A 27,722-nucleotide genomic window follows, 5' to 3' on the forward strand; every position below is an offset into this window, starting at 1 on the left:
ATTTCTCATATTGTTGTAAATCCATTATTTCAAATTGGATGATTGTCACCCCTTTAAACTTTAACTTATTTACCAATTTGTAGTCATTTGTCGTCTATTATAAAACATGGCAAATAGTCGATCTATTTACTCATCAAATCTCAATTATTGCGGTTTTTTAAAATTCATTTTATTGGAATATAAAGGATTATATTACTTCAGTTATGTAAAAATCAAATTATTTAACAAATCATTTTCGTAACAACTACGTAAATAAGTCATAAAGACAATAAAACAACAAACAGATTGTTTATTTAATTAAATAAGCCGTTTTGTATTTTCATTGGTCGAAATATCACTGAGAAAACAAGAATTATTATTTTCAAAATCAATGTGGGAATATTTGTACGGCGATCATGTGACCGTGGGAGAAAATCTTTTACGTGCATAGTGAAACCGAATCTCACAGCAGTCGCTAAGTTTATCAGTAACAGTGGATTACCATGGCGGTATGACTAAACACACAAAGTTAATGGGATATAAATGTTTTCAAATTTTAATTCTGATTTGGATTTTTGTGTATTTTTGTGATGGAGACATAATAATTTCACGATGCCATGAAGAGTGTGCGAGACAGGTGAGAAAGAAAAGTTTTTTTTCTGCACTCCCCCTCTTTTTCTAATTTTCTTGAAATTTTCTCACGTCTTTCTGTGTCACGCGCTATCAAATAACAGATTGTTGCATCGTCTGGTTTTTCCCGCTGAATTTCTTTCTTCAACAAAACCTTAAAGCCGATTTGATAAATCTAGAGAATTTGTTTATCATTAATTAAAGCTTAATGCCAAGAGTTTTCTATCTATGATCGTTGCTTTAGTTACATATAAATCATTGTCTGCAAACTTAGTTTACAGATGACATTTTCTCTACGATTGTGCATTTCATTTCTTTGTATGCATTGTCTTAAAAGTCACGAAATTTATGTGTGGGAAAGAAGGAGTAAATGACATTTTGCGCTATTAAATATTATCAAGTTGTGTCAAATTTCTTCATTTTCATTGAGAGCTTTTATCAATGTGATTTTGCAAATTAATGAAACAAATACTTTTATATTCGAAGATGAAAATTTAAAAACGTGTATGTAGAGCATTTTTCATTTTTGTGGTCGACTAAGTATCAATGGAGAAGGTGGTGAGACTGGGGTGCTCATTTCCCAAATCCCGCTTTTTTAAAAAAAATTCCCACATCCCACTTTTGTTCCCTTCTTTTTCAAGATCCAAATTTTTAATCCTATATCCGACTTCATTTCTTTTTTAACACCCTAATTCCCACATCCCAAAAAGAGCCTCATCCTTCTCAACGAAGGGTGTAAGCTAGGGAACGACCATTTAACTTCAAGGGGGAGGGGTTATGGTTTTTTCCTAAAAAAATATTCTGATCCCCAATTTGATGAAAAAAATATTGTGGTCAAGCAGATGACAAATAAAAAATTCTGAATCCAGATTTCCCCATACCTTATAGTGTTAAATTTTGAAAAAAAATAATTTGATTGATAGAGTCGAAAAACTAAAAAAAAAATTGTTCGCGCTTAGCACGAAAAAATTTTTCTGACTCAGACGAAAAACCATAACCCCAACTTGAAGTTAAATGGTTGCTCCTTAAGAGGGGACATCAGCAACAGTATCGGATCAAATCAACAAGGCCTGAACCGGACACCCGTGGCCAACCAATTATTTCTTACAGACTTTAATACAATACTTTTTCAGTGACCTTTTCGAATATTTCAATATGTTTTTAATAAAATGGACATACTTTGGTTGAGAATAGATGTGCCAGTTAGTAAAGCTGTTATAAACGAAAAAAAATAATAAAGATTCTATTGCGAATACTATCTGGTAACGCCTGGACTGCACACTCGGCCAATAACTGCGATAGTCCATAAAATGTGGGGGTCATGTCCGAAAACCTTAAACGAACATCGTTTCATGGTCTGTTTTAGAAGAACATTTACCGAGGAATCTTTTCATTATTTGATGCATACATTTCTTTTTTCTATAGAAAAGCAAACAAATAAGGCTTGCAAAAAATGTTATTTTTTTCACATTCAAGCAAAAAATTTTACATAATCCAGATGGATTTAAAAATTTTCAAATTGCATACTCTTGTGTTGATATTCAAATAAAATATTTTAAATATGGTGGAAAATTAGTCAGATTTTGTCTTAAATAAACAAAGGTGTCGAATACGTGTCATCACGGTCACAAACAGGTCATTCAGGTCATTCCATGGTGCAATTGCTTATTCAAATTTATAGAATTGCAAAAGTCCCGTTTTCGATTTTTTAATTTTAAATAAAAGATGCATATATTTACGAATTTCGGTTGTTTCATATCTTTGAATACATTTTTTATGAACATATATCATGTTTATATCTATTGTTTTTACACAACGATTTTTTTTAGAAATGCTTACTTTGGCAATGGCTACTTTAGCAATGATTACTTTGACATTAAATACTTAAGCAATAATTACTTTAGCAATGATTATTGTAGACATGTTACAATGAAAGAACAAAGTCAATGAAACAGCAACCCGGCAAAACCATAAAACGAAAATGCATCAAAAAATCTGTACCCCAATCGGCTAGCCTCGGGTGACTCCGCTTCTCTCCATCTATCCCTCGGCTGTATTACTATTTGTTAGATGGAGGTACGGAAACGATCGAGAACCACTATATATACGGTCATCGTTGTCATGGTTAAGGAGCCATAACAATTGTCAAGTTAAAATTTTCATCTTAAAATGAAAATGTGTCTTATTAGCATGAAGAGTGTGAAAAAAAAATACACATAGTTCAGTCCAAAAATTCTACAGCAATGAGTGTAGGAACTATCGGGACAATAAGTTTGCAGCAATAATTACTACAGACATGTCCATGATGTTAGAATGTAGGAACTATCTGTCCAAAAATTCTACAGCAATGAATACTTAAGACGTGTTAGAATGTAGGAACTATATGTCCAAAAAATCTACAGCAATAATTACGTCAGACATGTTCATGATGTTAGAATGTTGGAACTTTCTGTCCAAAAAAATCTACAGCAATGAATACTTTAGACATGTTAGAATGTAGGAACTATATATATGTCTGAAAATTCTACAGAAATGGGTACTTATTTTAAGACATGTTAGATAAAAGGAACTATATGTCCAAAAAATCTGCAGCAATGATTACGTTAGACATGTTCATGATGTTAGAATGTTGGAACTTTCTGTCCAAAAAAATCTACAGCAATGAATACTTTAGACATGTTAGAATGTAGGAACTATATGTCCGAAAATTCTACAGCAATGAGTTCTTATTTTAAGACATGTTAGATAAAAGGAACTGTATGTCCAAAAAATCTACAGCAATGATTTCTTAAGACATGTTAGAATGTATGAACTATATATGTCCAAAAATTCTTCAGCAATGAGTCCAGATTTTAAGACATGTTAGATAAAAGGAATTATATGTCCAAAAAATCTGCAGCAATGATTACGTCAGACAATGTTCATGATGTTAGAATGTTGGAACATTCTGTTTAAAAAAAAACTACAGCAATGAATACTTTAGACATGTTAGAATGTAGGAACTATATGTCCGAAAATTCTACAGCAATGAGTTCTTATTTTAAGACATATTAGATAAAAGGAACTATATGTCCATAAAACTACAGCAATGAGAACTTAAGACATGTTAGAATGTATCAACTATATGTCCAAAAATTCTACAGCAATGAGTCCAGATTTTAAGACATGTTAGATAAAAGGAACATTCTGTCCAAAAAATCTACAGCAATGAGCACTTTAATTTATACATGTTAGAATGATAGAACTTTCTGTTAACAAATCTACATCAATGAGTACTTTAATTTATACATGTTAGAATGATAGAACTTTCTGTTAAAAAATCTACATCAATGATAACTTAGTCATGTTGGAATGTAGGATCACAGTTTGAGTTTGCGTCAATGACAATACTTTTTTATTCTGAATTTCTAGAAACTTATAATCCCCTCTTCCACACACGCATATGTATGGTCGGTGACTTAAGAAGCACATGCTGCAATTTTAATTTGAAATAATACATTTGTTCGTAGATATCTGAAAATTATACCATTTCCTGTTGACCCGACAATTAAATAAACATTAGAATAATTTAACGTCAATGCAAGAAGTGTTTAAATTAGAAATCTTCGTAAGTTAGACAAGGTTTTATATACCTGCATGTGCAGGAAAGAATACGCAATAAATCTGCTACTAACATTAATGCGTCTGCTTTGATACTACCAGCACGGAAATAAACTTACAGATATGAAATGACACTGTTTGCGACACGGTCACAGATAAATTTTGAAATTTCCAATATCATGCAAAAATAGATATATCATGTACAATTATATATATATATAGTCATCTCTCTTATACATTTGATTTTTCAAATTTACAAAAAATCGTCTGCTTTGACGCGCACTGCATTCGGAGGTAAATATATATTTCCAATAATGTGCAATTATAATGTTTTATCCAGAATTCTATCATGAAAATGTTATTTATGTGCAGTATTGACAATTTTACAATATTTTTTTGTCATTTTCGCCTTTAAGTTTGAAAACCACGATAGATAGAAAAAAAACTTGAATAGCATAAATGATTAGCAAGACAAGATTTACAAATTTTCAGTAGACTAATTATATGATTTTTCGCCTTTATTAGTATTTTTTTTTACCCATATCTACATTTATGGCGAAACAAAAGTAAATATAGAAAAACTGTAGACAGCAAAAATGATAAGTAATGCAAGATCAACAAGCAGGTCAGCATAGCCGAAATAGTCAGTAGTTTTTTAACCTTTTTGTTTACAATTTTGGAAAAAGCTATATAGCGGATAGAGGGAAACTGTAGATAGTCAAATATGATTAGCAAGACAAGATTTACAAATAGTCAACATGGTGAAAATTGTCACTTCTTTCAGGAGTTATAGCTCTTGAATCATTCGGACGATTTTTTTATTGCTTTTTGTGCTTTTGGCAAACACTATAGTGGATAGAAATAAACTGTATACAGAAACAAAAACTTATATTTATACAATATTAACAAAAAAGAGATTTTAGTGATGGATTAGATTCTTGCGTCTTGTTTAAGAGTGACTGCTTATAAAGATTATTTAAGGTGAGCCACACAGGCTCTTGGGAGCCTTTAGTTTTATATACATTCTGTACATTCCGTTAGTGTGATAGAATTTGCCTTTATAGTCTTTCTGTATATGACTGCCAAGAATGTTACTGTTTGTCAAAAAGTTGCTATGCACTAATGCGAAGCAGTATTTATAGTTTTAGTACATATGTCAATCTTAGTAGGGAAAACAATTTTTTCGTAGTATCATTGGACAGATACGTTATATATCTTAAAGGGGTGAAGATAGAATATTATGATACATATTGTGTTGGTGAAAATCTGTGAGCTACTACAGCTTCCCGTTTGTTAAACCTTTCACTTCAAAGGTATTTGTCCTTGTGGGTGGCGCAGATTGTTACAGAGTTGATTTCGCGCAACATGATTGCTTGTGCTATTCAATCGGTGAATATATAAGCACGAACCTCCGGCTACATTATTTTGTATTTCAAAGAAACACGAATTGCATTCAAAATGTTCAGCGCTGCAATAGTATGGTGTTCGCTATATGCAGTCGCTGGTGTTATATTTAATTCTTGCTATTCTTACAGTAAATGTCATCTTTTCAACTGAGTGTTTAGCCTCTATAAAGTTATCAGGTTCTTTTAAACCGGATGATGGTATACCGTTATCGACAGAATTCCGATGAGTTTCTTGAACTTGCAGTAAGGTGTATGAGAGCTTAGGGGGCAACTACTATTTAACTAGACCCGTTTTATAGTGGTCGAAACTAGGGCTAAAATAATCCATGGGTGGTAGTAATTTGTCACTGAGATCAATTTATCAACCATCATATTGTCCATACATCTATAACCGGGCGTTTTCCGTGTTATAGTAATTCAAAGACGGAATACCAATACTTTAAACTTTATTAGCAAGGTCCGGACAGTACCAGACCTAAGACCTAAACTGACTACAAAATAACATACAAAAGCATATATAGAAAACAGTTACTATAGCAAAGGATTAGTGTCCAAAGGATTAAGTTGTCATCGTCAGAGTGATTTCCATTACGACAAAAATATATTTAACAATAGAATTAATTAAACACAAAGAAATGTAAAAGGTTTGATAAACGGATTAATAAATTGTCACTATAGCACTTAAAATATATTGTCGGAATTAGCTTTATTTCTATTTCACATTTGTCCAAATCTTCCTGGTTATATTCGCCACTACTCCACCTAAACTCGGTCTCCGAGTTTACCGAATGAATTTTGTTATCGTCGTGGGTATCCTCCTCCTCGCCGATGACGTTGCTGCGAATTGCCACGCGAGCAAATTGCAAGGGTCGAACGCACATCTCGGTTTGAATGTTTTATATCTAGATGTTGAATCTCGTGTCTACTGTTTACGTTCTCTTCCTTAAGTCTCTGAATTTCGTCTTCCATATCATTTAAGATGCGATTGTACTGCATGTCAGAATTTTTGAACTCCATTGTTAAGCGTTGTCTGGTGTTCGTTAAATTTAGGTTTTCCTCTTTCAGTTGAACTATTACTCTTTCCAAATGTTCAATTCTATCTGTATAACCACTTATTTCTTTTTCAAAAATTTTAGTTCGACTTGTATGTTCGGCTAATTCATGTTCGATCTTTTGAATTATCCGGCCATGTTCTAAACGTTCCAAATTTAATTTGTCCAAACTTTTACTCAACATTACATTATCTTTCACTACGGTATCCAATTTAGAATTTTCACACTTCAGCACAGCGATTTCTTTGATGAAGTTTCGGTTAGACACTTTCAACTTGTTAATGTGTAGTTTCGCGGATTCGTCCTGTATGGAGCACGTAAAAGCGGAGAGTTCCTTGTCCTCGAGTTCTTGAAACGGAAATTGAGACATTTGTTTCTTCTCAATAAACGTTCTCATTCGGTCGCTGTCTCTTTGAATTTTTGACTTTGATTTCTTCTTCGGTTTTGGGTTTTCACACGACTTAACGTGAAAACTACACATACGGGCAAAATGTCCATGATGTCTGCACTTGTAACAATAAGCGTTAGCTGCATAACACCGATGGTATGTGAAAACATTCAATGTCTTACCGCAGTATTTGCACAGAAAGTCTAAACAGGTATCTGCTTTTCTCATCGGAAACGGATGTCCATTTCTGCAAGGCTGGTAATTCCAGGTTCCTTCCATATAGTTGCTTCTAGAGGTATTCATTACTAGTTTGGGGGAACTAGCTCAAGATCGTGCCGCGGGTACCTCAACCAATATATAACCGGGCGTTTTCCGTGTTATAGTAATTCAAAGACGGAATACCAATACTTTAAACTTTATTAGCAAGGTCCGGACAGTACCAGACCTAAGACCTAAACTGACTACAAAATAACATACAAAAGCATATATAGAAAACAGTTACTATAGCAAAGGATTAGTGTCCAAAGGATTAAGTTGTCATCGTCAGAGTGATTTCCATTACGACAAACATATATTTAACAATAGAATTAATTAAACACAAAGAAATGTAAAAGGTTTGATAAACGGATTAATAAATTGTCACTATAGCACTTAAAATATATTGTCGGAATTAGCTTTATTTCTATTTCACATTTGTCCAAATCTTCCTGGTTATACATCTCTCAATTCGCAAAGAAGGAAAGTACTTACAGAACACAAAAACTTGTGTTTCAACGTGGGACTCATCAACTAAATACGCAGGGCACTTTGGAGATGCGCTATAATTGTTATATATGTGGTCACGTTTTGTCGGCAATGTTTGAAACTGAATTATGTTTCTTATGAATCGATAGAAAAATATATTTTTATTGTAAAGTACTTAATGTTCTATACGATGAGCATATTTAATGTTACACTTAACGGGAGGCCTATTTAGTGATGTGCCTCCCTTACTCCGTGTTGAAGTCCTTACTGTAGCGTTGAAATGAAGAGAAAAAAACCTGTCTCTTTGGTTTTTTTTTGGGGGGGGGGGGGGAGAAGGGGGGTGATTAAGTTAGGATATAGGAACTTTGTGTCGTGAATTTTAATAGACCATGTTACCCTTCTTCTCTAATTATCTAGAGATACCTTCGGCCTCCGACCCCTATGGATTTTACTACCCCTCTATGGATCCGTAGGGGGTCAGTAGCGAACCATATAACTAATAATGGTTTACCTACTTTCAATTTTCTAAGTTTTTAATTTGTTCGATGTTAATTAAAGAAAATGTTTTTGAGAAAATTTAATATTAAAGCAAAATACTCTTTTAAGTTCAGACCATTTTCTTGACGATATTCATTGAACAATCTTATTTAAGAACCGGCTTCGACCGTCCACATATTTATTTGCTGAGACTGCAGATCTACGAATAGTCCGAGATTTCTCTGACGTCTGACAGCCTTATTTTGACTTGTTTGGTCCATGAGACGTCAGAGGTCAATTAATATATAACTTGAAATAGATCTTTTACGATTTCGAGATATTTCAAGAAGATAAATAATACATCATTCGATTCTTTATTCATTCCACTCCACGCGATTGTGTAACTTTTATTTACGTATTCCATACAGAAGCGGATCCAGAATTTTTGAAAGGAAGGACGTAATTCCATAAAAGTGAAGTAATACCTCCGAACGTAAAGAGGCGAAACGCCCTCTACGCCCCCTGAATCCACCACTGCCATGTTTTCTATAAATGCATTGCGCTCCGACGTCCCAGGCCCCAGCCTGTCCTAAAAAGGCAGTCAGTCTCTCGGACTTATAAAAAAACTGCTCTCCGATTTTAATACCCCCGTTTACGGAACGTATTATGGTACCGTTGACCGTCTGTCCGTCCGTCTGTCCGTCTGTCCGTCCGTCCGCCCGTTGTCAACATGTCGGACATTAACTAAAACACGCTTTAACCAATATGCATGAAACTTTATTGAATTGTTTATATCTATTGACGTGAGCTCCCTTTCGTTTTTTATAAATTTCAGATTTACCGTTTCCGAGTTTTGGTGTTTTATTCATTAAAAAGGGGGGGATTTTCCAGTTTTTTCGACAATAACTCATGAATGCTTTCACCAACTTGCAAGAAATTTTGTTGAATTGTTTATATCTATTGACGTGAGCTCCCTTTCGTTTTTTATAAATTTCAGATTTACCGTTTCCGAGTTTTGGTGTTTTATTCATTAAAAAGGGGGGGGATTTTCCAGTTTTTTCGACAATAACTCATGAATGCTTTCACCAACTTGCAAGAAATTTTGTTGAATTGTTTATATCTGTTGACATGAGCTCCCTTTCGATTTTTATGAATTTTAGATTTTACGTTTCCAAGCTACAGGGTATTATTCATTAAAAAAGGGGGATTTTCCAGTTTTCGGACAATAACTAAAAAAATGCTTTCAGCAGTTCTCATGAAACTTTGGTGAATTGTTTATATCTGTTGATGTAAGCTCCCTTTAGAATTTTATAAATTTTAGATTTTACATTTCTGAGTTATAGGGTTTTATTCATTAAAAAGGGGGGATTTTCCCGTTTTTCGACAATAACTCAAAAATGCTTTCATCAGTTCTCATGAAACTTTGGTGAATTATTTATAGCTATTGATGTAATCTCCCTATTGATTTTCATAAGTTTCAAATATGACATTGAGGAGAAATTGAACTTTATTTGTTTTCAGTCTGACAACAGATTTACTTAGTATTGCGCAACAGCACAGTGTATTGCACAACAGCAAGAAATCTTTAATTGAATATAAATTCAATTCATATAACCAATTTCAAGTTCTTTGGCTACATTTATTCGGAAACCTTTAATATGTCAAATATTTAATTACAATCCAAATTCAGACCGGTATCAAGCATGAACATTGTGTCCATTTTTGCCCCAACTGTTCAGGGTTGGACCTCTGCGGGCGTATCCAGCTGCGCTTAGCGAAGCAGTTTATTTATTGCGGGATCGTGACAATTTCCCTAAAGATTCAAGTAGTTGTTTTTCCTTGGCTCCATGTTTGTTTTTTTCAGCGCTCCTAATCAAGGTTAACACAGAAAAGTGATTCGGGTACATTCAAGTTATTAAGTGTTTAGGGTGCGCTTGATTAGTGTCTGGTATCTTTTCTGATGCTCATTAAACGTTTCACTCCCCGCCACCGGTTGTCCCCAATGAAAGTGTCGAAAAATGTAGTGCTCATTCTGCGAATAGTTTCTATTGCGGGTAGTGTGTGTTGTGTGATGTCATGCAAGGATAGACTTGCTCCCAGTCGGAAATAGAGTTGTATCATTTGTTGAAAGAAAACAACTGAACAAGTATAATCAAATAACATTCATTTTTCAAATGACTTTTTGACCAGCATAGTATCATTGTACTTTTGGCCAGTTTCTCTAAGGAAGAAATAGTAAAAATAATAAAAGGAGATGTGTGCTTTATGTCAATGAGTTGCAATCCAACAGTGCAAAAAACCAAAAGACATGCAGAGCAGGGGTGGATCCAGCCATTTTTAAAAGGGGAGGGCCTATGATAAAAAAAGGGTTCCAACTATATGTCCCCATTCAAATGCATTAATCGTCAAAAAAAAAGTGGGGGGTTTCAACCCCCGGACCCCCCACTGGATCCGCCACTGCAGAGGCCACACATTGCAAGACAGCATATGCAACTATACCAGTCATAATTACGTTCGATAACTCTGCATGTTACTGGTTTAATTAGGATTATGAAAAATTTACTGGTAACCCGTGTGATGAATGATTTAGAAAATTGAAAAATGTAGATATTTCACCTCGGGGTTTCGAGGTTTTTTTTTATTAATACAAAATAATACCATAAAATTATTTCTATAAGAATCGGACCATACTAATCTACATAAGTCTTGTCAAAACTTACATGATCTTACATTGTGATTAGGTGCCGTGTTTGTTTTCTTTGATCACGTTGATGACTTTATATCTCCTTAATCAAGCTATGTCCTTGTGTATTATTAGAGTGACAATAACGTGTCATATTTAATTGCAATATAAACAGTGAAATTAAATTGTGTTATTTGCATGGGCAAAATTAGTGTCGAACATCGTCCACTTTTGAAAATTGGTTGGTCGCCATTTTTTTTATGTAACTTCGAAATTTTATCAAAACAAAAAGCATGTATCTACTTTATCAAAAAGACAAAATATTTGATTCTATGCTGCTTTAAGGTAAGACAAAAACTGAAAACGCATGCATCCAACAGTTTATTTTTTATTTTCATCGTAAAAATATTACAATATATATTTTCACAAGTCGACCTACGCTGTCAACATGGTCAATGTAAACAATGCATGGTTGATGCATATAAATCTTTGTTTTGAGTGCGAGAGACTGTTTCTAATAAATTTATTAAATTAAAGGTGAAATAAGAAATTTCTAAAAACAATAAGACACACTTTTATAAATATTTCACATATACATTTCGTGTCTTTGTTTACTTCCGACATCGGCCGCCATTTTCAAAATATTGTTTACGAATGCCAAAATGTAAACTTTTCAATCAAATTTTGAAGCAAAAAGTTTGTTACCTAAACTGATTTGGGTTTCGATTTCATTTAAATGAATGTGTTGTCGATCTTTTTAGGGGTTAGAAGGATATTATAAACAAATAATAAGTTGAGAAAATTGATCATATAAGAAGGTCCCATTGCAATTTTATTGAGTTTTAACGAAGAAGTCAACGGAGGCTGTGTGGTTATGTCACCTCCATTTTCAAACTTAATTTGAAGCAAGAAATCATATTTCTGAACTGAAACTAAAAACATTTTTAATTGTAAAAATGAAAATACTATAAAACGCGGGGTTGGAAGGTAAAATACACAATGTAACAAAAAAGTTATGATCGTTTAATCTATGTAGCCCGTTCATTTTCATTGATAATCAATCGGCCATTAATGATATACAACTGAATTGTAAAAGTCACGTGATGACCGCGATAGTTGGATATGTTAAACTATAAATAAAAAACAAATCACAATATAAAATATACATGTATCAAGCTCTTTTATAAGTCTGAGTAAAAAAATAAAGAGGGATGATTACAGATCTGCTATCATTCAAATAAGTTGGTTATTTTTTTGTGATTGTCCTTTTGTGCATGTAGTTAATGAGCTGGTTCAGGTTTCATATTGGTTCTTTTTGTCATTTTTGCAGGGTATAATTTCTATTTAATAAGCAAACCATCCTCAACCAATCCACCCGCTAATTGCATATATCCCCCACTTTATGTCTTATGTTCTAAGATATTTCAGGAAATGATAGCTATTAACCAGTTGTGGTAGGAGTTAGTTGCAAATTGCATTTTCTGGTTTTACACAAAGTTTAATGAAGCTGTTTTTATAGATATACTTAACCTTTAAATTTTAAAATTTAATTACCTATTTTAATTGTATATTGACATGTTTTAGTAATAGTTATAATGATCATCTGGTGAATGGAGGCTTGGAAGAACTTGTTGCTGTACTTGAGAATTTTTAGACCATTTTACTCTATTCTTTATAATTGTTGCCCATTTAATTCTCTTTTCTTTACTTTTTAGCACATGCTGTTCTCTAATCTTTTATATTTAGCCCATTTTTTCTCTTTTCTTTTTTTTTTTTGTCCCATTTTTTTCTCTTTTTTTTTTTTTTTTTTTGACCCATTTTTTTTTTTTCTCTTTTCTTTCTTTTTTTTGACCCAGTTTTCTCTATTCTTAATTTTTTTGGTCCATTTTTCTGTATTCTTCATTTTGTTTGCCCAGTATTCTCTTTTTTTGTAATCCCCTCAAGATCCTTTAGAAATTGCATAATATTTTATTGGTATTTTCACTAAATTTCATACGAAGCTTCAAGATAACTGTCATTTTATTTTTATGACATGTAACTTCCTTGAAACATATTTTTATTTTATTCTGATTTAAAAAAAAAAATGTTTTTTTCTAAAGATGTTCTTTGTTTTTAAAATGTCTCACATAAGTCACAGTTAAACATGCATTATTCAGTCATGTGTTTCATATCAGCAGTGATGTTTGTGAAAAAAGATAAGGGGGTGTATGTCATTGAGACAGTATTTTCTGCTTCTCTTAGCACCAGTATTAAGGAGGAAGAGCAAAGATGGTCAGCTCAGAGTTGGAATAATGTGTCCAGGTAGGCTGACATGTCTTCCAGCAAAGTGTTACCTTGTGAACTAACATATTACAATTCCAGCTCAGTGTGTTGGTCTAGAACAAAGCAGGGTTCATATTTATATAGCACATTACAATTCCAGCTCAGCGCGTTGGTCTAGAACAAAGCAGGGTTCATATTTAATTAGCATCCTGAGCACAGGTTAAGATGCTTGTTTGGCATTGAATCAAACAAAAAACTGCAATTCATTATCTAAAAGAAGTAGATATGTATAATTGTGTTGTAATTTATTCGATTTGGTGGAGTATATATGTATTTACCTTAACAAAAACAAAAGAAGAAGTAAAAAGAAACTATAAAAGTAGACTGTACTTGTTTGAACTCATCCTCATTTGAATTTGTATAACTACATTGTAACACGTGATTGTCTTTAAAATATGCTTACAAAAATATTACCAAATTAAAAATACAAGTTAAAGTAATAACTCAACATTGACTCAATACATGTAATTCGGTTTCGAACTATCTTGATTATTGAAAACAAAATTGATAACATGTATTTATAGCATATAGCTTGAGAACAAAATTGATAACATGTATTTATAGCATATAGCTTGAAAACAAAATTGAAATTATGTATTTATAGCATATATCGTGAAAACAAAATTGATAACATGTATTTGTAAGAAGATGAATTAGTTGATCATCAGAAATAGAATGATTGATTGATTGATTGATTAATGTCCAGTGGCAAATATTTCTTGCATGTTTAGAACTATCAGAGATGATAAAGACATGTGTAAGTCTAGTACATTCTAGCAATTTGGGTACTCTAAACGGCTTATAGAAATTTAATCTTAAAAAAATAAGAAAAAATACTCACTGATTATATTTGTATTTTACAGGTGAGAGGTGTGAATGAGGGAGATCTGTTTTGTAATAAAGATTGTAAACTATATCAGGTAAGTTTTACTGATTACATACACCCATAAGGGGGATGGCCTGATTGGGTGTATCTTATGTACGTCAAGATATGGTTATTACAAAATGATAGATTCAATAATTTAGTAGGGGTCTTTTGGCAATTTAACCTGATATCATGGTAAAGCATGACAAATGCAGGATATCAAATTACATTTAGGCTTTCAGAAAAAAATGAAACAATTTATTTAAAGCTGTATTAGACTGAAAACAACTAGGCCACACCTAAAAATATTTTGGTTTGCCCAAACCCTACCCAAAGGTAAAGACAGTGGGTAGGTAGGTAGGCGTTTTCTTTTTTTTTTCGGCAAAGAGAAATTGAAGTGTCAGATTTTGTTTAGTCTTCATGCCTTTCTGATTAAAAAAAAACTTTTTCACATCAAGACAATAAAAGATTTTGAGTAGGCAGATATTTTCTGGGTAGGTAGGGTTAGGGCAAACAAACATATTCTTTTTTATGGCCCTACGATTGTTTCCACTATCATATCATATAATGCCCTTATGGGCGTATCTAATAAATTCATAAGGTTAAAGGTGTAAACAGTATATAATCGGGGCTGTCTGTGAATTGGATACTCTTTATATATATAAAGCTTGTTAATGTGTCTCTATAAAGACTTTTTAGAAAAATAAAGATACATTACACCAAATTCAATTGATGACCTTTTAATTTTAGGTTACAAATTTTTTGACATGCAATTTTTATTGTGTCATTAAAAAGGTCATAGGAGTCTTAAGAATTTTATTTGTACAGTACAAATTTCTTTGTACTTTATTAAAAAAGCATTTTATGCCCATATTAATGGGGGGGGGGGGGGGGGGGGGGGGTCAATGGCATACAAAAAATGGGAATATACAAAAGAGGGACGAAAGATACCATAGGGACAGTCAAACTCATAGATCGAAAAACAAACTGACAACGCCATGGCCAAAAATAAAATGACAAACAGACAAATAATAGTACAGATGACACGTACAACATAGAAAACTAAAGACTAAGCAACATGAACCCCACCAAAAACTGGGGGCGATCGCAGGTGCTCCGGAAGGGTAAGCTTACAATATACTGTACTGTGGATTAATTATTCGTTGGATACCAATTTTCATGGATACCGTGGGTACAGGTGAACCACGAATTTAACTGTTCAAAGAATGAAACATTTTCTATAATGTTATACATGTATATGCAGGCTCTGTCGAAACCATGAAATTAGATATCCAAGAAAAAAGTAAAATAACAAAACTACCGAACTCCAAGGAAAATTAAAAACGGAAGTCCCTTATCAAATGGCAAAATTAAAAGTTCACACATCAAACGAATGGAAAACAACTGTCATATTCCTGACTTGGTACAGGCATTTCCCTTTTTAGAAAATGGTGGATTAAACCTGGTTTTATAGCTAGCTAAACCTCTCACTTGTAAAATGCAAGTTCTCCTGAATCTACAAAAATTGGCCCCCACAAAAATAAAAGAATCCACATTATATATAATTATTCAAATATTTTCAAGGACTTCTTGCCTACTTTCTTATTGACTTTTAAAAAAAATAACTATTTATGAGCATCCTGTATTGAAAAAAACACTAAATATCAAATTGTATGTAAACAAATAAATGTTGCAAAGTGGATATAAGAATAAAATACAAAAAACAAATGTCCAATCTAAAGTCCTACTACCGAAGTTGAAATTAATTGCTTTTCAGAGCTATAAGTTCCATTATTGGGGACTGATATATTATCTTATCAATAGCTGTAAAAAGTCTGGGATGCTTGTGTAAACAAATTGCAACGTCCTGTATCCTATCTACTCTCCATTTCTTTTAGCGGAAATAACTACTAACGTCATTTTCCCGTTATAGCAGAAACGTAGACAGACATCCTGAGACTATGGTACTTATAATGTAGAAATGGAAAGATTTACAGATGATTTCGTAATAGTAGAAATAGATACTATAGAAAACAGTATTAACCGATGCAAAATCATATTTCCTTTTTTCTAAAAAATCGTCTACGTTATCATCATCTTGAACACAAATCATTGATAGATTATGACAGCTAATCCAGATTAATTCAAATTATTCAATTAAACAAATGACTTTTCTAAGTTATTTTCAAGCATCCATATAAACTGCCACAGAGAAAAAAGAACTACGTAATCCATGTAAATGAGGATGTTTATACATTATAGAATTGAGTTTTAATTTGAAGCTCGTTGATTTTGACATTTGCCAGGGATAGATTTTGGTTCTGAATGATTTGAAAACTTCTCTCCTTCATTGAGTTTACACCAAACCTTGAAACGTAATTTAATTGAAAGTCAAGATATTTGAAGTAACATTTGATTAGACTAGATAATTGTTACGAAAGATGGATGTTGATTCTTGTTTCATATTATATCAGGTTCTTACAGCATTAACTGTTGTTTTATGAATTAATAGATTTTCAAATCAAAATTTCTGCTAAATCTTAGCATATATATACTACTTTAGATTTACCTGAGTTTCATATGAGAAATTTTGGCTTCAACAATGAACTTTCATAGGGCAAGACAAAAAAGTATGTGTTGAGGATTTCTTCCTTTATAAAAGTAGGGTAGGGAAGTAGGATTTTTTATGTCTGCTAATTTTTTTACATTAAGTTTAATATATTGGGACAACCTGCAATTTTGTCACCATTCATTTCAAAAAGTGGCAATAAAACTGTATGGTAGGCATTATAAGGCTTTTATATAAAAAAAAATAGGCTAGCAATTTAACTGAAAAACTAGTACTTTTTATCATTTTATTTATGCCTTATATATAACTTGGGAAAGAACTCTCCTAATTTTTCATTACAAGAATAAGAAGATGTTGCATGATTGCCAGTGAGACAACTATCCAACAGATCAAATAACATATATGTATAAAGTATATATATGTCACCATAACATAGATGTATAAAGTATATATATGTCACCATAACATAGATGTATAAAGCATATATATGTCACCATAACATAGATGTATAAAGCATATATATGTCACCATAACATAGATGTATAAAGCATATATATGTCACCATAACATAGATGTATAAAGCATATATATGTCACCATAACATAGATGTATAAAGCATATATATGTCACCATAACATAGATGTATAAAGCATATATATGTAACCATAACATAGATGTATAAATCATATATATGTCACCATAAGACCTTCAACTTTAAGCAAAACCCATACTTTATATTCTTAATGAACTTTAAAATGGAATTCATTGAAGTTTCATTATCTGAATATATAGTATTGTGAGATGAATAATGTCAAAAATGATAAATAAGTTAGTTATTTATTGGTTATAATGTATTTAGAAAATATTGCATGTTTAGACTATATGATAATAGAATTACAAATGGAATAATCTTTTTGATGTTTATTTTAGTGATCAAATAATGTTCTATAAGTTACAATAAAATAATAGTGACTGTAGAGTAAATGTAATTGGTATACCTAGAGATATAAAAGTACATTTATTTGGTTCATATTTTCTTCATAAGTAAATTTAATTAGATGAGACATTTTTTATATGATTTAGAACTTTTCCAATTAGGTAATGGGAATTTGATATAGTTTCTGTCAACTTTTTATCTCCTTAGAATTACTTTCCATTCATAAAAGAGGCCTTTGAAGGAAAATTATTGCATAATCAGAATAATCGTTAAAAATTTGAAATATTGAAACTTATGCACAAATGTGATAAAATCAGACCTGCCAACTATCTCGGTTTATGGGGGATATCCCCCATGAGAGTTGTTGACCTGAATTTTGAAATTCTTTATCATATAAACAGAAACCTCAAACAGGCATTCAAATGACTAAGAAGGGTATTTAAGCAGATACATACTCATTCAAAAAATAAAGTAATAAATTAAGAAAACTTATGACAATATTAGAGGATCATAAGGTCCTCTTGCTCTTAAAATCCCCCTTGGAGATTTTGAAAAGTTGGCTGGTATGGATCATAAAATTAACATTGCACATTAAAGTTTTCCAATGAAATATAAAAATGGGAGCGTCGCTCGGATGTTTTGTAAGCACCAATGAAACAACAACCCAACAACATACTCAGACTAAAAATCAAAGTAGAGGTCACATGCAATTTTTGAAATCCTGTAGTTATTTGCTTGTATTTAGTTGTCCTGATTATAAGCCCCTTTGTCAGGCAATGAATGATACAATTTGTATGAAAACTGTACCTGATTTTATGCACTTCATTCATTACCCCACATATCGTATGTTCCAATAGATTTATGGCAGTCATCTATGAACATTAAAAGGTATCCATTGAGTACATACTGAAGGGGTCTAGGACTATATATGATTGCCTGAAGGTTTGAGTCATTTAGTCTATCGGTAGGTGAAGGCATTCCGGTAATATTCAAGATAAAGAATATCAATAAAAGCACTTATTCTTTGAAATCTTAATTATTTTCTAGTATTCCATTGGATTTTTGTAGTTTTTGTGTGTTTACCCAATATCATTCTTTTCCCCTGACATTTGTCTAAAGATTCCCTCTTTTTCAGTGACAGACCAAATTTCCCACCTTTCGTCCAAGTCGATCTTTTTTGAAAAAAAATCTACCTGTTGTAAAGTTGTTTTCTTCCTGAATTTTCATAAAAATTTGCCACTGGACATCAAACAAACAAAAATCAATCTAATGAATCAGATATTTAGATGTCTTGGTTTTTTTCAGGGTGAATGGGTTAAAAGACAGATTTCATTTTTGAATGTCAAATTTTGAGGATGAAGAAAGAATACAATTTTTAGGAAAAAAAATCATTTGGAATTGGAATTTACCAAAGTTGATAAATTCTAAAACGTGTATCAGGTGTTCAGAAAAAAAGAAGGAGCAAAAATAAGAGGTAGAGGGTACAAAGAATCATGAGAATACCAGATAGTTTAGTTTCTTAGTTTGTTAATCAGCTGTAGAAATGAACACATGTTAGGTACAAAGTCCTCATCTGTTACTGCTGAGAGAGCAACAAAAATAAACATGTTTTAATTATTTTTACAAATAAAAAATATGTTAATTATTTAGAAAGCAACTTGTTGATATTATTACAACTGACCAACCAGAAACACAAATATATCACTGACTGAGAATTAACAGAAGAATTTGATTGATAAGGTCAGAGGTTGAGTGACAAGGTCAAAGAAGTAATGGATGCTTAAAACTGTTGGTAAATAAACACTTGACCAACTGAGATATCAATTTGTGTGGCAGGAGTCTTTTATCTTCATTAAAGAACAAGATGTGCTGTGTAAAGACATTTAGTAGATTGATTGATTGATGGTTACTTAATATCCAGTGGCAAATATTTCATGCATGATCTGAGAATAAGATATTTAGCAGAAGATTATGACTGTTTTAAAATATTGACTGCAAATCAAATTTGTTTTTAGTTTTGATCTATGAGCTTTTAATTAAAAAAATATTTTCTGCCTGAATTGCAAAAAAGCACAAGATATTATTACATATTTACACAAATTCTATACTTTTTTAAACACCTGTATATGAAATCAAAAGCTATCCCTAGGGCCTGATATTAATTGAAATAAAGATTTATTGGTACAAAAAATGTACTTAATAGTATTATGCTGTTTGAAATATCAATTTTGCAAAGTATTTGATTGACCAATTACACCTGTTTTCATTGAAATGAATGATTTTTTTATATATTCCCCAACTCTCAAGTTTGGGGCTATATTGCATTCACCTAGTCTGTCCATCTGTTTGTCTGTACCTTCATCCAACAGATATTTCTTATACTTTGTCTATGGTATTACTAAATAGAATATACCTACATATTAAGTCAGCAGCTTGACAGTGATGACTTGTAAGGTACAGAGATATTTCAGATATATACTAAATAACACTACAAATAAATATTGATAGGTATAGTACTTCAAAACCAGTTTGTTTGACCCTGCCACATGTTAATTTGAACTTTAAAACACAGTTCCATGAGAATTTGCCGGATTATTTGATGGATTATGGTCATTGAGATGATGGATGTGTAAACAGCAGGTACCAACAAATGACACAAATATTTTCTACTCTTTATTAGTGTCAGTTTGGTGGAGGGCCTGGTCTTCATTTCTGCATTATTTAACGATTATGGCTATTTTTCTATAACTTGTTGGCCGATATTCTTTACTTTTTAGCACTGCATTATTCTCTATTCTTTATATTTTAGCGCCCTTTTATTCTCTGTTCTATATATTTGAGCACACCTTTTATTCTCTATTCTGGAAATCTCATCTGGACCCTCTTATAACAGTGTCTTCATATACACCAAGGTAGCATTCAGTAAGAATGTGCTTACAAATAATTTGATAAAACATTTTTTTGTCAATTAGTATTTTACTATAATCCTTCAGCTACTCCCCCACCCCCACCCCCTGCTTACAATTCATTTTCCAGTGGATATGCCACTGAAGAGATGTTGGTTTTACTTTTTACAAATTCCATATCATTATCATGTTTAATTAAGTCTCCCAAACGAAGTTTGGGAAGACTTATTGTTTTTGCTCAGTTCTTATTATTATTATTATTCTTCTTCTTCTTCCGCCGCTTTTAAATTTGAACTTGTCCGCACCTGTTCTCCAAAACCGCTTGTCAGATTAACTTAGGGTTTCACAATATGTTAGACTAACATGTCTAGTGGTGCAATCAGGGTTTTGTTTGTGCAATGGGGTTTATAAAGGGGTACTTTGAGGGGCAAAAAGAAAAGAGGGTTTTACTATAGAACCCTATGGGATTTTATTTTTTAAAATTTTCAAATGATTATAAATTGAAAACCGTTTGTGATAGACACAATCTTTTTAATTGAAAATGTTCTAAATGATAAAGCCCATTAAATGAAATACAGGGTTAGTCCCCAGGGGTCACCCCCACCCCCTGCCATTTAAGAAAGTTCTAATATCTTCTAAGTGGTCAAGATCCCCACCCCTAAACCATATATATTCTGGTTTGTCATGCTAAGATGGTTTGAATGATATACAGGGTTAAACCCCAGGGGTCATCCCTACCCCCTGCCATTTGAGAAAGTTCTAATATTGTAAATGGTCGAGATCCCCACCCCTAAACCATATATATTCTGGTTTGTCATGATAAAGCACATCAAATGTTATACAGGGTTAGTCCCCAGGGGTCACCCCCACCCCCTGCCATTTAAGAAAGTTCTAATATCTTCTAAGTGGTCAAGATCCCCACCCCTAAACCATATATATTCTGGTTTTTCATGCTAAGATGGTTTGAATGATATACAGGGTAAATCCCCAGGGGTCATCCCTACCCCCTGCCATTTGAGAAAGTTCTAATTTCTTGTAAATGTTCGAGATCCCCACCCCTAAACCATATATATTCTGGTTTGTCATGATAAAGCACATCAAATGTAATACAGGGTTAGTCCCCAGGGGTCACCCCCACCCCCTGCCATTTAAGAAAGTTCTAATATCTTCTGTGTGGTCAAGATCCCCTCCCCTAAACCATATATATTCTGGTTTGTCATGCTAAGATGGTTTGAATGATATACAGGGTTAGTCCCCAGGGGTCATCCCGACCCCCTGCCATTTGAGAAAGTTCTAATATCTTGTAAATGGTCGAGATCCCCACCCCTAAACCATATATATTCTGGTTTGTCATGATAAAGCACATCAAATGTAATACAGGGTTAGTCCCCAGGGGTCACCCCCACCCCCTGCCATTTAAGAAAGTTCGAATATCTTCTAAGTGGTCAAGATCCCCACCCCTAAACCATATATATTCTGGTTTGTCATGCGAAGATGGTTTGAATGATATGCCGGGTTAGTCCCCAGGGGTCATCCCGACCCCCTGCCATTTGAGAAAGTTCTAATATCTTGTAAATGGTCGAGATCCCCACCCCTAAACCATATATATTCCTGTTCGTCATGTAATGAACATTTGAATGACGTATAGGGCCAGTCCCCAGGGGTTCCTCCCCACCCCCAATGTTCTAGTATCTTTTAAATGGTCGAGATCCCCACCCCTAAACCATATATATTCTGGTTTGTCATGCCAAGATGATTTGAATGATATACAAGGTTATTCCCCAGGCATCGCTAATGCATATAACTTTACTGGACCAAACCAATTTTCACTGGACGTTGCCCAATGTCAGGCGACCCTGGGAATTACGAATCATGGGAGCTTCGTTTGGGAGACTTCGTAACAGCATCCTGTTACAATCATTTCTTGTTTTTTTTTCTTCTGTCAGGCCATGTTATATTTTTCTTGTCTAGTTCCTTGCACTTCATCCCTATATCTTTGTTGTCAGCCACTCATATTAAAGGTTAATGGAGGAATGAATTATTACACATGTATCTTTAACAGCCTGGGTACATCACATCAAAGGGGAAATAGTATGGTAAACATTGGTGGATTCAGAGTGGGAACCCTGGGTTTAGAATGCCCCTTTTTTAAGACAGACTCCCCCCTCCCCCGAGTCTTTTCAAGTTTTATTTTGACATTTGCTTTGCCAAATGAGTAATTCTCTCCTAATGAAGAGTATAATGGAAGTGCTAAATTTGAAAATTTTTGTAGTATGTATCTTTTTCTAAAAAAATGTCTACATTTATAAATAGAAAATAGAACAATTGTCCCTGATAAAATTGAGAATGGAAATGGGGAATATGTCAAAGAGACAACAACCCGACCAAAGAGCAGACAACAGCCAAAGGCCACCAATGGGTCTTCAACGCAGCGAGAAAATCCGCACCCGGAGGTGGTCCTCAGCTGGCCCCTAAATAAAATTGTGTACTAGTTCAGTGAAAATGGACGTCACACTAAACTTCAAAACATATAAATGAACTAAAATTAAAAAACATACAAGACTAACAAAGGCCAGAGGCTCCTGACTTGGGACAGGCGCAAAAATGTGGCAGGGTTAAACATGTTTTGTGATCTCAACCCTCTGATGTTTATATAAAGAACCATGTTTCAACGAATAAGACAATCCTGTAATATTACTATAATTCGCATGTAAGATAAGTAATAATTTTAGATTCCATAATAGATTTAAGAAATCTATATAAGTATCAGAAGGAGTGATGAGATCAGACTGTATTTCATTAATCATGATCTTGATCTATATATTAATCATGTTAATCTTGATCTTTTTATTGATAATAACCATTTCATAATAAATTGAGATTTCAGTTTTTTTTTTCTTCAAAATTTCTGTTGAATTATAAATTTTACATTTAATTTTGGAATTGCAGACTTAAACATCAATATATCATATATATCCCATATATAATTTAGGCAATATGTTATTTTCTCTCTTGTTTGTCTATAATGTTCAAATGTTTTAGTCTTTATCATAAAAAAATGACATTTGAATCCAATGATTGGATGTATTTTTTTAGAACATTATCTGATCAATTGAAAAATAATCTTTTTGTCATAATGCATTGAAGATATTGACAGAAATTACTGATGATAACTTGTGTAGATTCCTGAAGACATAGAATAGGTTCTATGATGTTTGACATTTTGTCAAATGGTTCTCAAGATCTGGTATTGATTCTAAGCCAAGTACATTTATACTATGTTTTCAGACTGTCAAGGTTTCACATTAGGTCCAAAAAGTAGGTGGAATTAAATAAGAAATTTAACCATGACAGTCTGAAAACATAGTACTTGACTTGAAATCAATACTAGATTTCAAGCACCATTTGACAAAATGTCAAACATCTTGGAACTGTTTTTATGTCTTCAGGAATCTACACAAAATATAAATTTGTCAGTTTTTCTGCTGATGGTTTGTGGTTTTCCATTGGTAATCAAACTTCCTCCAACAAATAATAAAATGTCTTCCATGATATAACCAAGAGTGCTGAAAGTGTTATTAAAGATGTTCACTCCTCTTGTTTTTATACGACGGCAAAAAATTTTGCGGTCATATATTGGTATCACGTCATCGGCGTCAGCGTTGTCCGAAGACATTTGGTTTCATCATTATGAAATCCTAAACAAAATAATTTTGGGGGGTCAATTTTTCTTCAAGATTTAAAAAAGTTGTCAATTTTCCAAAGAAAAATTGTGTGTCATAATTGCTAATTCTTTGTATATCGTCTGAAAACAGATTTACAAAGTATTGCGCAACAGCACAGTGTATTGCACAAAAGCGAGAAATTGAATATAAATTCAAATCATATAACCAATTCTAAGTTCTTTGACTACAGTTATTCTGTGTCAGAAACCTATTATGTGTCAAATATTTAATTACAATCCTAATTCAGACCTGTATCAAGCGCGAATATTGTGTCCATCTTTGCCCCAACTGTTCAGGGTTGGACCTCTGCAGTCGTATCCAACTGGGCTTGGCAAAGCAGATATTCGGAATCCTCTGGTTTTATCCAAGTAGTGCCATTAAAAATTTTGCCTGTTAAACCCTACTTTTCTTTTCATAATTTGTTTACATATAGTATAAAATGCCATCTTTGAAAATCTTATAAAATCCCTTGTTATTTTTTCATAGTTTTTGAAAGAAAAAAGGTGCCAATGTTAAATGTATGAAAAATATAGAGAGAATGATTTCCCGCCAAATTTTCAATAGCTTATATCTCGAAAACAAGCACACAGACCCTTCATTTTTTTCTGCTTTATTATATTCTTTTGATATTTATATACTATCAATATATAACTGTCTTTTAAAAAGCTTGTTATTTTGAAATAGAGTACCGAACATCCTTAAGGAAGCTACCATTTGATTTTTATGGGGGGCTAGGATGAAAAATTTTGTCCTGCATTTTTTTTAGTTGTAATCTCTGTCCTGCCTTTTTATTTTTCACTATTCGGTCCTGCCTGTTTTTTACTAGTTTATCCTGACTTTTTTGTCATCCTGCCTTTTCAAATTTCATCCTAGTCCACCCATAAAAATCAAATGGTAGCTCCCTAAATGCCAACAAACAATCAATTAACCTTTCAGTCCAATGAAGAATCATAGGTACTAATCACACTTTATATATCATCAAGTCTTCTATACCCCTTTCAGTTTCTGTAAATAGTGCTGATGCTAACGAGTGCTTATCATTAGATCTATTTACAGAAACAAAGAAACAAGTATTACCAGATTAACAAACATATCCCAGATCTTTATCTCTTGTTTTCAACATCAAAGACATAGAAAACGCAGTAAGAGAGATTGTGTAATTGTTTATGTTGGTGCTTTGATGTATTTATGATATTAACTAATTGTAATCAAACAGAACTTCATCTTGTTGGAGATAAATTTAAACATGTTTGGTTATTAGTGATTATTGATTAATCTTGTCATTTTCATTGCACCGATTACCATGATTACTAGATTTACATGTGATTATACTAATGCAACAATGCATTTATTCATTGATTAAGTAAGGGATAAATTTGTGAAAAAAATATACTATTTAAGATTATCTAAGAGGCTTGATCTTGCCATTCTTGATCTTATATAAATGTAAGACATTGATTTCAGTGAGCATAATATATGTTTCTTAAATAATATTAAACAGGTATGCTCAATGATAAAAGTTTTGGAACCAAATACATGATATGCTTGTGAGCATCAAAATCAGATTAGCCTAAACAGAACAGTCAAAGCCATAATCTAAACAAAACAGTCAAATATGTTGTCCTGAACTATAGACAAGAATCTTGACATCAAGTCCAGCACTAAATCATCCTGAGTGTATCAAAGAGCCATCAACACCAATTTTTTTTAAATGACAAATCATTAATTTATAACTAAAAACAAGTTCTAATTGTATATTTTCTTTTTCTAGTGTTACATTTCTAATCTCTAGTGTAATTTCATAGTTCGATATCATGATATACTTTCCATTTTGAGGTTTATTTTATAGTTTTAATTGTATATTTTCCTTTTCTAGTGATATCAACAGCAAATTCCTTAAATGACAAAAAAATTAATTTATAACTAAAAATAAGTTCTAATTGTATATTTTCCTTTTCTAGTGTTACATTTCCAATCTCTAATGTAATTTTATAGTTCGGTTATCATGATATACTTTCCTTTTTATAAAGCAGAACACAATATTCTAGTGCTGGAGCACTTTGATTTTGAGAAAAAAAATATTGTATTTGAAAAAAGATAAGCATGTAAGTTTGTATGGCTAATGGTAAAATAATGTATTCAAACACACTTTTTACCCTGTTTCATGCTTTGATTCTAAATGTGCTATGAATTACTGATTGTTACAATTTAAACCTCATTTTGAGGTTTTTTTTCCCCTGCGTAACGTGTTGGGAGGGACAAGGAAATACCAGGTGTCCGTCCTGCCGTCCGTCCATGTGTCCGTCCGGTCTCGTTAGCGCTCTCACAGGTACAATTCTTGCCAGATTATTATAAAACTTATACTATAGGTTAATATCAGCAATATCTAGGACAAGTTTTCTAATGGTGGCTGATCAACTGTTTATAAAAGAGTTATGCCCCTTAGAAATATTAAATTTATGGAAAATGGCCTCGTTAGCGCTCTCGCAGGTACAATTCTTGCCAGATTTTTATAAAACTTATACTATAGGTTATTATCAGCAATATCTCAGACAAGTACTATAATAGTGGACGATCGACTTTTTTTAAAAGAGTTATGACCCTTGGAAATATTAAATTTATGGAAAATGGCCTTGTTTAAGAGCTCTCAAGGGTACAATTTTTTATAAAACTTATAGTATACTATAAGTAATGCCCTTGAAGGTCTGTTTGAAATATTTAGTATACAATAAAAAAACTTTTTTGTCCTCCGCGCACAACAAAATGTTTTTTAGTTATTACCCCTGGATAGATAAAATATGTGCAACACGGGGACATTGGAACTCTGTTCTTTTACTTTATAATTTTAATTTTATATTTTTCCTTTTCTAGTGATATACTTTCCATATTTCAATTGTTATTTTATAGTTCTAATTGTATATTTTCCTTTTCTTTCAGTGTAACTCAGGATGCGATAGTTATCAAACTGCAGTAAATTCCAGCTGTCAGGCAGTTTGTAAAAAGGTAATTACATATAAGAGCTCATTTGCATGTCGATTTAAAACACATAAGGCCAATTAAAATTAATTGATAGATTTTCATCCCCGCCCGCCCCTCTGAAATCGTTCTGCCCCATTTTTTTTTATTTTGAAAAATTTACGATTTCCGGATTTTGTTCATTTTCGTTACCGGTAACTGTCGATAATTTCGTTTCATTAATAACTTCCTGTTTCAAATTTTGGTTTTTGCATTTCTTTTTATGTTTGATTCGTTATACATGTATATACATGATAGAACCTTATTATTACACTTGCATATATGAAGAACACGTCACAAGAGCGTTTCATATTTAATAAAAAATAAAAAATAAAATCCTCCCACCCACCCCATTTTTTTCAAAAATTTGGATGAAAATCTACTAATTAGATTTACTTGGCCTAAAATAAAGAAGTTAAAAGTA

General features: G+C 32.5%; 1 protein-coding gene across 1 annotated transcript in view; it reads left to right on the top strand.

Annotated features, from left to right (window-relative positions):
- The first annotated feature begins 421 nt into the window (after positions 1–421).
- Positions 422–27,722, top strand: part of LOC127726795 (uncharacterized) — a 46,631-nt gene continuing 19,330 nt past the window's right edge. The window contains exons 1-3 of the mRNA XM_052234249.1: positions 422–616; positions 14,145–14,201; positions 27,221–27,286. Coding sequence (XP_052090209.1) covers positions 491–616; positions 14,145–14,201; positions 27,221–27,286 — 249 coding nt within the window. The 5' untranslated portion in view covers positions 422–490. The remainder of the gene's footprint in view (positions 617–14,144; positions 14,202–27,220; positions 27,287–27,722) is intronic.

The sequence above is a fragment of the Mytilus californianus genome, unplaced genomic scaffold, assembly GCF_021869535.1.
Source record: "Mytilus californianus isolate M0D057914Y unplaced genomic scaffold, xbMytCali1.0.p SCAF_18, whole genome shotgun sequence".
NCBI classification, from domain to species: domain Eukaryota; kingdom Metazoa; phylum Mollusca; class Bivalvia; order Mytilida; family Mytilidae; genus Mytilus; species Mytilus californianus.